Raw genomic sequence first — 12052 nt, forward strand, 5'->3', positions numbered from 1 at the left:
CTATTGTACGTTTTCACTCACATCAAAACAAAATGTGGTGTGATGATCATCGTAAACAACACACCATCACAAACCTTTGTTTACGTGGCACCGTGTTGAAGATGATGGCTAAGAATGTTCATGGTTTGTTTTTCTTCATATTTATATATTACCTAATGCCTATAATAAGTAATTCCTTGGACTATTCCCAGGTTTAGGCTAGCCTCTACGCTAGGCTACTGCTTCACTCATTGCTGCAGCTGTTGGGGACTGGCTTCCGCCTGGATCAATGCAGTGCCAGTCAGTACCTTTCTCTAGGCCTTTAGTATTTTTCGGTCCAGAGATCTGTACTGTAGGTATATATTATATTTTGTCTGCAGTCTATTAACAAATATTTTCTGATTGTATATACTATGTTTTTAAAATATTTTAGGCCTACATTGACGTTGTATTGTAGGCTATGGGATATTATGTGCAATTTGCAATCTTAATTTGAAAATGTGTGAAGTTTCAAATTTCATCATCAAAGATCATTGTTTAAGAAAAGGCGATCATATCAATGGCCATATTTTATGCTAGTTTTATCATTTAACCATAGTCCTATAAATTGTATTTTAAAGTCGCTATTTCATTATGCAGAAAACTTTTACTATTTATTTGTTTTCAGATTAAATCTTTAAAAACTGCTAAAGCTTGTTAGGCACTATATTTAATATTTGGACAATGAAATTGAGAAAAAGTAGTTTTTAAAATTGCTAAAGATCATGGTTCGATGCAAGAAGAAGTACCTCTTAAATGGATGTTTGTTAGCAATAGTGACAACCACAATTACTTATATATATTCAACAAATCCAGATCACAATCAAAACCATTCTAATTACCAACATGGAGGTCACAATAGGATTGTGCCAAAGAGGCGTAAGTTTGAGAACGTTGTTAAAAATGAACCATGGACAGATTTAAAGGAAGAAACTGGTCTAAATGGCAGATATAAAGTAAATAATAATCATAACAAATTTGTTGATAATGGAGAAAATGGAAGTAAAGACAATTCAGTGCCATTGAAAGAGGCTGAGCTTGGACTCATAAGGACAGAGGCGGACCGTAAATTACGAGAGGAGGGTTACCGAAAACATGCATTTAATGAATTCATAAGCAGTAGAATAGGAAATCACCGTAATATCCGAGATTCAAGAAATTCTATGTGAGTATTTTTTAATTCAACTTTTCATTCATTTCACTTTCTGATTGTTAAACACCATGACCAAATAAGACAACACTGAAACATACAAAACTGTAAATTAAAGTACATTTTTCTGATGAGATGTTGCTTTTTGTATTTTATTTGAGGTTGAAATTAGTAGAAAACTATTCTTGAATTTTAATAGTTTTTTACATACTTTTTTTTTGCACATGTATACTTTACTTGTATTTTAACCATAATTAAAATGGATTGTTTAAACAATTTCTAAATGTTTGAATATTGTTTATTTGTTTAATTCCATCTGTTGCAATTTCCTGATAGATAATTGTTAATTAAAAAGCTTTCAGAATGTGAAATTTAATGACCTTGTTTACTCTTCAATGAATACAAACAAAATAATACAGTAAATCCTAAAATCTATTACTGTGCTAGCTTGTATTGACGTCAAAGCTTCAATTTTAAATAAACTTTTTTACAATTAGCTTGATTTAGTTTTGGAATATTAGATGAGGAGACAGACATTTAACAGCCAGTGACTGTGTATATACACAGATGGAATACATCCACTCATGGTTGTTAATGTTACCTCCAAAAATGAAAGCTCACTCAACATTATTATTATGTAACAGATGTTACTATTGATTCACCATAATGTAAAATTAATTTATTTTGCATGCTTTGATTGGATTCCCCTACATATATACATTATACAGTATTTGAATGTACACTAAACAATAAAATAATAAATACCCAACTACAATTTTCAAAGGCGTTAAAAGATAAGATAGATTTTAAAAACTTGATGATTAAACCAGAGAGATTTATTGTAATGTATTAAAACCTACATGTAGTAAAACAAGTTAATTGCTTGCTTGAAAATGTCCCAACTCTATCACATCACTGTAGGGACTTGCTGTATTAAATACTCTATCACATCACTGTAGGGACTTGCTGTATTAAATACTCTATCACATCACTGTAGGGACTTGCTGTATTAAATACTCTATCACATCACTGTAGGGACTTGCTGTATTAAATACTCTATCATATCACTGTAGGGACTTGCTATGTTAAATACAGTACTGTACTCTATATATACTAGTTTTCACTGTAGGGACTCACTGTATTACTTAATTAATGAAATGTTGCCTTAGCAGACTAAATTTAATCTAGTAAAAGTGTATAAATTGTGATCTTTTTTATTACTCTGTTTTCAATTTTTGTTAATAAGTGAAATGATATTTTTTAATAAACCAGAATAAGATAGGATTGTGGCAAATTGCTCATGTACAGACTTCTAGATAATGAAGTATTTGATTATAATATATAAAAAATAGATTAAAATGTTTAACAGAGATGACAACAAAACAACTTTCTCTTTAAACTTTAACTACATGTCACATGATACAATACAAACATTAATGTAACACCTGCCACATTAATGCTTCCTAAAATTGATCCATTTTTAATGATTTCCTTCTTAAATATTCTTATATCCATAATTACATATCAAGAATTATTTTCAATATTGATTATTAAATTTAATTAAAAAATATAAAGTGACAAAATCACAGAATACAGAAATCATTTCTAGAACACCCTAGAGGTGTTGTTGTTATCAAGGTTGTGTCTATAGTTACTGTAGACCTAAAAAAGAAATTGACATAACAAACTGAAACAATAAATAGATTTCTTCATATCTGTAATACTTAGTTAGATAGTGAGTATACTTAGTTTGAGATATTAGAATAAATTAAAATCTTGGGTAGAAATCTATAAATGTTAGTAAAAACTTGGAATATCACAGTCTGAATATACATGATCCATATAAGTCATATGTCTTTTAGCTTAATCATTTTTTTTAAATATCAGCACAACCAGAAGTTTTTATCATCATGTATGTATTGATTTGTTCTCTGAGTAATTATTATTTTGTTATTAGAATATTGTGATCTTCAAATAACTGACATTTTAAACATTAAACTTGCACTGTATGATAATATCCAGATGATCTGGATTTTACAGAGGTTTTATACTAAAATTTAATTTATTCATTTCTCAAGTTCTACTAAGTATTTTTGAATTTTTGCTGTGTTGTTTATTCACATTTAAAGGATTCAAACAAAATATTTTATTTTTTATTTTAAAATCTTTTCATATCATCTTTAAGAACTGAAATAACACATAAATTAGTGGAAGTGTGTCTTCCTATCTTCCCCAGTAATTTGTGTAATTTGAGGAAGCAGCCAAGTTCAACTTAGGAAAGAGATTTATTAGACAGACCATGGACCTATAAATTAGGTCCATGGACAGACTACAACATTCATTACTTTGTAATCATCATAAATGTTACGGTTGGTTGATAATTTCCGGAGACTTTTTTCAAAAATGTATTGACTTATTTTAACTGTTCAAGTGCATCTTATTTCGTAATTTTTTTTAGTTATTTATGTACCGTATGTATCTTTTTAATTGGAATTGCTGTCAACCAACATTTCTTTGTATTTGAACAAAGATGAGTAAAGTATCTTGCATTATCATGATCTAATAAAAATGACCATTTTTGTCATTTTAATCATGTTTATTTTGTTATTACCAAACTTTTTTAGGGATTTCTATAAATACATGCTTAATCTTTTTACAGGTGCTCAAGTTTAAGTTACCCAACTACATTGCCAAAAACAAGCATAGTTATTTGTTTTTATAATGAAGCCTGGTCAACTTTACTACGTACTGTATATAGCGTACTTGATCGAACACCACACTCTCTTTTACAAGAGATTATTCTAGTAGATGATTTTAGCGATCGTGGTAAGTCAACCTGTTGATATTGTTAAAATCAATTGTATGTAAAATATCATCATTGTCAACATTATTGTTATTATTACAATTGTATGTAATTGATATCATCATTGTCATCATTGTCAACATTATTGTTATTATTACAATTGTATGTAATTGATATCATCATTGTCATCGTTGTCAACATTATTGTTATTATTACAATTGTATGTAATTGATATCATCATTGTCATCATTGTCAACATTATTGTTATTATTACAATTGTATGTAAAATATCATCATTGTCATCATTTTGTTAATACCAGTTGTACTGTATACAAGTTTCGCACCTGAAGCAATAATGTAATGTTATATTTAACTTCCTGTACAGTTATTTAAATATGTAGGAAATCAGAGACTATTACAAACAAAATACAATATTTTTTTTCTGGTTCATAAGTTTGCATTACAATTTTATTTGAAAGACTACTAAATTACCTTTCCGGTATTATGTACACTTTGTCGACATTTGACATTCTAATCATGACCATTTGACGGTATTAGGCCTAGGCTAGACAAACTAGCCTATCTCATTCGTAGCCTGGTGGACAGGCTGCATGTTTTCGCCCAATTGTTTGTTGCTAGGCTTCGCTGAACGAGAGCTACAACGTGTTTAAAAGCCAGGGTGGTTGTGCGGGCGGTTTCGGTAATAATACGCAGGGCGGTTTCGGGTGCTTTAGGTGCAAAAGGTTAACATTGTCAACGTATTGTTATTAGTACAGTTGTATGCAACAAGTAAAGATTGTCATCATTGTCAACATATTGTTAATATCAGTTGTATACAAGTTATAAACATTATCATCATTGTCAACATATTATGTTATATATTGTACCCCAAAAACATGAAAAATAAAGAATAATTAAATCAGATTTGAATATGTTATTTTGTAGTTTTAATAAATAAAAAGTTAATCACTTCCGTAGAAAAAGAAAAGAAAAAAATGATTTTTTTGTTGACACTTTGTTGCGGTCATTGTGATAACTCTTCAATTGTGGATTACTTTATCATCAGCAATCCATCATCATTTAAATTGTATCTGATTATTAATATTTTTTCTGTCTTTAAAGTTGATTTGAAGAAGCAATTAGATGATTACGTTGGGAGTAATTTAGCACCACTTGTACGTGTTATCCATAACCAGAAGCGTGAGGGATTAATAAGAGCACGTATGGTTGGCGCGGCTAATGCTACGGGTCAGGTGCTTATGTTTTTAGACAGCCATTGCGAGGTAAGTTGTGGTATCATATATATTAATAAGAGCATGTATGGTTGGCGCGGCTAATGCTACGGGTCAGGTGCTTATGTTTTTAGACAGCCATTGCGAGGTAAGTTGTGGTATCAAATATATTAATTAGAGCACGTATGGTTGGCGCGGCTAATGCTACGGGTCAGGTGCTTATGTTTTTAGACAGCCATTGCGAGGTAAGTTGTGGTATCAAATATATTAATTAGAGCACGTATGGTTGGCGCGGCTAATGCTACGGGTCAGGTGCTTATGTTTTTAGACAGCCATTGCGAGGTAAGTTGTGGTATCATATATATTAATAAGAGCACGTATGGTTGGCGCGGCTAATGCTACGGGTCAGGTGCTTATGTTTTTAGACAGCCATTGCGAGGTAAGTTGTGGTATCATATATTCTCACTCTGCAAATCTGTTGTAATGTTGTATTACAAATTTTATAACATTTTAAATGTTTATGCATATAAAAAACTCATAAATTAAGGAATGTATAATAAATAATTATTTTTAAATTTTAATTGAAATCCATGAAGCATTTCCACAAAGAACAATTTTCATTTCAAATGTATGCTTTGCATCTAAATATAGAAACATGTGTCTATCTCTTTAATGATAATGATTCTAACAAATGGTACAATAAATAATGCTATCCATGTTGGCATTCAGTAACAACCTCAAGGCAATCCAGGTAATTGCTTGTAATTATGAATACAACTATCAATAGCATGTCATTTATTTATTTGCTTATCCTCACAAGAATTGGTTCAACATTTAATGATTCAAACCATTAATGTTTCATGTTGTAGGTGAATGTGAAATGGCTGTGTAAAACCATTAATGTTTCATGTTTTAGGTTAATGTGAAATGGCTGGAACCATTGTTAACAGAAATACAAAAGGACAGGACGACTGTCACAGTACCAATCATTGATATCATTAATGCAGACACGTTTGAATACACGACGTCACCCTTGGTGAAGGGTGGATTTAACTGGGGGTTACACTTTAAGTGGGATAATATGAGATTGGATTATAAAAATAAACAATCTCTTATTCGGCCAGTTAGGTAAGTTTGTTTTATTAAACAAAATGAATTTATATGATAAAAGTTGCATACAGGATACAGGATTTTGACATTTCAAAATTGTGAAACTAAGTACATAACTTAAACTAATGGCCTATATTTTGCAATTGTACAGTAATTCCCCTCCTCCCCAGAATCTGCCTATTATTTATTATCATTTAGAGGATGACCTGACCAGATACAGTTATTACATACAGGTCTTGCTTTACAAGATGATAGCAATGCATACTAAACATTTATAAACTTTACATAATTTAGTCCTGTAATTTAGTTATTATTGTAACAAAAGCTACATTCAAAGAACATTAATTAGTAAAAAATAATGCCTCATTTCTATAATTTGTTTATGACAGGTCTCCAACAATGGCTGGAGGACTGTTTGCAATGGATAGATCATATTTCTATGAGTTAGGTGCTTATGATGACGGCATGGATATATGGGGTGGGGAAAATCTGGAAATTTCTTTCAGAGTAAGTTTGGCTCATTTTAAAGATCAAATACATCAATATGATTTCCTTATACTATGAATCAAAGAAAACAGGTCTTTATAACTTTTTGTTTAAATATTATGACTATTTTTGTATAATTCTTTATTAACACACATTTATTTAAACATTTCTTTATTTCAGATATGGCAATGTGGAGGTATACTTGAAATAATTCCATGTTCTCGTGTCGGTCACGTATTTCGCAAACGTCGTCCGTATGGCTCGCCCAAAGGGGGCGACACAACAACAAAGAATTCGATTCGAGTTGCTGAAGTATGGATGGATGAATACAAGGTATGATGAATTATTTTAGTATTACTATTCCTCACTTATTACATGCATATATAAGCAAGTAGACATGTGACATTCAAAAGCAGGCCTTGTCTTTTTGAGATGTGGGGTTAGATCACTCACTTAACACACTCTAAAATGCCTATGTGATTTACAGCACACTTAAATTTGGTAAATTTCTACAAATCAAGATACAAACAACACACATGAATGTGTTGAGGAAGGCCTGTAACATAATAATGTATTAAAGACTGTTCACATTCAATGTAAGATTGAACATATTCAAGGTGAGATGGAAACATTAATGTACAGTAATAATTGCTGCAACACTGCTCATGTATAAAACAGATTAAAGCCAAATATTGATTCTTTTGCATATATTGAAATTGCAGGAACATTTTTATAATGTTAAGCCTAATGCACGTAAAATGCAGTATGGTGATATAAGCAGCAGAGTGGCCTTAAGGCAACGATTACAGTGTAAGCCATTTAAATGGTACCTAGATAACGTCTATCCTGAATTAGCATTACCAACTGATAGCAATCCAAAGCCATTTGTAAGACCTAAGAAGAAAGTAATGGTACCAAAACAAAAAGGACAGGTAAGTTTATAAAACAGGTGTGAAAGTTTATAAAACAGGTGTGACAGTTTATTGGATTTGATATTAAAGATTCAAAGTTTGATTTTATTGTATCTTTATTTTTTTGTTTTGGAGGACAATACATCTTTAAACACAGTTTGGTTCATCCAATCCTGTCTTAGTTTTTCGATAGTGATAATAATGAAACAATGTGAAACAGATTAAATAATGTTGTATAATGTGATGTATAAATGTTTTTTAGCTGATGAACCTTGGTGTAGGAAAGTGTTTGGAATCATCAGGCTCAGTCATGGATAAAGGTTCTAGTGTTGTTCTTCGTGAATGTGCCAAATACAAGCCAAAAAATCAGGTACCTTAAATGATAACCTTAAGCTTTGTCTACACTATCAAACTAGTTTGACAAAAAAAGTGTGATGTGCCCAAATATGATAGTGATATGCTTAAATATTGTAGTGATATGACATTATCATGTCCATATACATATGGGCATATCACATTTTTTTTGTTACATTCAATTCAATTCAAAATTCAAAAAGACATTTATTTTCCTCCATAGCAATACAATACAAAATAATAAACAGAAATGGTAAGGTATATTAAAAATGAAATAGATGATTGTTGGATATACAAAAGAAAAGTTTGATAGTGTAGACAGAGCTTTAGTCAGTGACAAGAAGCATTGTTTACAGTCCTCTGAATTCAAGATTCAATTTATTTTCCAAATTGCAAATATTATTGATTATTGAATGGTTAAAATAAAGCAAAAATGGAGGGGAAAATCCAAAAGAGCAAAGCTCGTTTTTATTTTCAAAATTCAATATTTGAGTGTAAACTATAAAGATAAATACTAAATCCCTTTTAAAAATGTAATTGTAACAAGCTAAACTCTTTGATATAGTTGTGGACAGAATCTGAAAACCATGAGCTGTTACTAGCTGATTTACTGTGCCTTGATATGGCTGAGTTTGACAGTGCTGCAACACCTCGCCTCATGAAATGTCACGGCACTAAAGGATCTCAGCAATGGCAGTTCAATGGAAAGGTAGGTGAATTCAGAGGCTACAGCTAACATGAAGTTATAAACTACTTTTATATATTTATTTTTGACGTGTTATGTGAATCTCTTCTTAGAAAAGCCTAAATCAGCCCCTGGTAATACTCTATATGATTAACATTGTGTCTGTTCGTTTGACATGTGACTTGTACAGTTGATATAACATGTACATTTAGATAGTTGATGAGACTGAGTTTGAAGTTAGGACAAACGTATCCTTACAGGCTTTGAGCAGATTTGTGAATTTCATTTTTTTTTATTCCATTCATTCAATCTTATATTTTGGAATCTCTGGTCAATAGAAAGTAAAATAACATATAAATTAATTAAAAATAAACAATCTTGTTTAATCTCGTAGTCGAACTGATATCTAGGGACCTCTTAAAAAATGTATTTGCAATATTTACATACAAAAACAACTAGCACATCAAACGTATACAGACATGCTAGTGGTTCAGTCCCACTCAGCCATAGATAATAGGTTTTTCTTTACCATAATTGTAACCATAAATCTTATACGCAATTCAAAAGTCATCTATAATATTTTTTCTTTCAGCGAATTTATCATCAGGCTTCAGGTCAATGTTTATCATACAAGATGAACAAAGGTCAAACATTTGGTGTGATGGCAATCTGTGAAAATAACCCAGATCAGGATTGGAAGTTTGTGACCAGTGCAGAGCTGTCATGAACATTAGGTGCTTTTATCTAAGATAGTTTTAATATTATTATTTTTATAATTGTGTATATTTACTATTTTTAATATGTTTAGTAATGTTTTACTTTTATCTTATTTTTAGGTATTACATAACACAAAAATATTATTATAACACATCAGTAACGTATCATAAATATTTAAAAGAATCTTTTTAAAAATGACATGAGTATAAAAGACAATATTTTTTTAATTAGATTAATATAATATAATAGATGATCTAATTTAATTGTATTATTTTATACCTTACAGAATCATGTCTATTGATATTTTAGCAATATTATAAAAATATTACTAAAGAGAATAATTCAAAAGATGCCATGCAATACATGTTTTATCATAGATTTAATATTAACAGATAAGATATGAGTTGAAAATCAACCAATCAAAGGACAATGTTATACGTAGGTGTGTGACTATATATATTATAGACAAGATAAATAAAGGGTTTTTGGTTATTTTATACAGTTTGAAATTGTCTATGTCAGGGTATGAATGAGGTGTGTAGATTGCAAAACACAATGTGTGTCTATGTCTAGGTGTGAATGAGATGAGGTGTGTAGATTGTGTGTGTAATTTTAATCAAATGTTGAACTTTTCTATACTGCTTTTGATTAATCCGGTAGTATTCTAATATTTCTTTAATTGTGTGTAAATTAACATTTTGGAAATTGTCAAAGTAAGGCGTCCAACAAAGATCTATAATGTTGTGTATGAATAATGTACATTTTACTCGTTTTTTAAGGGCTAAGGTGTAAGTTTATAAAGCAAGTAAGAACTCATTTAATGTGTGTAAATATTGTACTGCATTCAATGTTGTCATATAACAATAAATAATTCCATATGAGTTCACAATTGTAGTACATTATTTAGATATTGTTGTTATTGTACATTCTTCTAATTGCTGTGGTACTAATTATTGTAGTACATTATTTAGATATTGTTGTTATTGTACATTCTTCTGATTGCTGTGCTACTAATTATTGTAGTACATTATTTAGATATTGTTGTTATTGTACATTCTTCTGATTGCTGTGCTACTAATTATTGTAGTACATTATTTAGATATTGTTGTTATTGTACATTCTTCTAATTGCTGTGGTACTAATTATTGTAGTACATTATTTAGATATTGTTGTTATTGTACATTCTTCTAATTGCTGTGCTACTAATTAGTGTAGGCATTTTCTTTCTTTGTTCAATAGACTGCATATTTCGACCCAATACATGCACATATTAAGGCACACTTAAAAGTCCATATTTTGTGTGATTTTGAGGGTTTTTGATATTCGACCCTTTTAAGTTTTAATCAAATTTGTTGCAATGAAACATATGATATGATGATAATTAATAAATCATATATTTTTAATAATGACCAGAGTTCAATTGAGGTCTTATGAAAGTGTGCCCAAACTATAGAGGGCTATAACATTTTGGAAATTACACCAAATCATTACTGTATAATTGGCTCAGGCCAGTAATTTCTGTCATCAAATAAAAAATGATGCGTTAATGAATATAGTCACATACATGTAACATTTCTGTTGTCAAATCAGGAACTATCACAACTGTAAGATAACAAACTGAAGATACTAGGCCATTGCAACATGTGATTTACCTTTTCTCCTAATATAACATTTATCAAAAGCACATGTATACTAACTAAAAAACTGATTATTGATTATTTGTATTATTTAAAACATTCATATTACAACTTATTTTTAAAAACTCTCAATAGCACAAATGTTGTGTTTGATAAAAAGACACATTGAATGATTAGATTAAGTATTAAAAATACTAAAGATATTTATATTTTTTCAATAATTATGAATTAGGCAACAATGGATAACATACAGATATGTGCACAATTTTTAATTGGAATATTTCAATTTATATAGGAAACACTTATTATATATTTAATTTATATACACGGCGAAAAGTAGTTTTGCTTTTAATAATTAAACATTTTGATTGTGCTGTCAGCCAGATTTGTTATAGCAACCATACATTGGTTATGAGAAATGGTACATAACTGCTCTGGTGAACTAATTCCATCTTCTTGTTTATCAATTATTTTGATAAAATGTCCATCACTACTGAATAGTTGTAGTTTTTGTCTACTTGATACAATGATGTCGTCGTTCCCATCAACTACAACTTCAAATGGCCGTATCACTTTACCATCTTCATCTCCTCCATTGATGAGTACTTTCATTGACTTGTCATTGTCATACAATAATATTTGATGCTGTCTGTCATCTGCTACAAGTACTTTACCAGTTTTTGTAAGTGCAACATCAGTGTATCCATGTTCTTTATTTTGTGATGCTATCTTCTTCAATATCTTACCACTATTAATGTTAAACATGAACACACATCTATTTCTTGCTTCTGCTACATATATAACATTATTTGCCTCATCTATCTGAATACCAAATGGAGCTCTCAATACGCCCTTACCAATGGATTTGATCAGATGACCATTCATATCACATACTAGAATGCATTCATTAATACAATCACTAAATGCTATGTTGCCATTCTTTGTTTTG

At 30.2% G+C, this 12052-nt stretch overlaps 1 protein-coding gene across 1 annotated transcript; it reads left to right on the forward strand.

The window, feature by feature from the left end:
* The first annotated feature begins 27 nt into the window (after positions 1 to 27).
* LOC144841514 (polypeptide N-acetylgalactosaminyltransferase 11-like) lies at positions 28 to 9963 on the forward strand. The gene is made up of 11 exons (XM_078697872.1): positions 28 to 123; positions 647 to 1183; positions 3828 to 3994; positions 5094 to 5254; positions 6120 to 6331; positions 6703 to 6820; positions 6980 to 7132; positions 7522 to 7731; positions 7973 to 8080; positions 8630 to 8773; positions 9342 to 9963. The coding sequence occupies exons 2-11, from the start codon at positions 744 to 746 to the stop codon at positions 9474 to 9476; spliced, it is 1848 nt and encodes a 615-aa protein (XP_078553998.1). The 5' UTR covers positions 28 to 123; positions 647 to 743; the 3' UTR covers positions 9477 to 9963.
* Positions 9964 to 12052: the final 2089 nt, after the last annotated feature.

Source organism: Antedon bifida, chromosome 4, assembly GCF_963402885.1.
Source record: "Antedon bifida chromosome 4, ecAntBifi1.1, whole genome shotgun sequence".
In the NCBI taxonomy this organism is placed as follows: Eukaryota; Metazoa; Echinodermata; class Crinoidea; order Comatulida; family Antedonidae; genus Antedon; species Antedon bifida.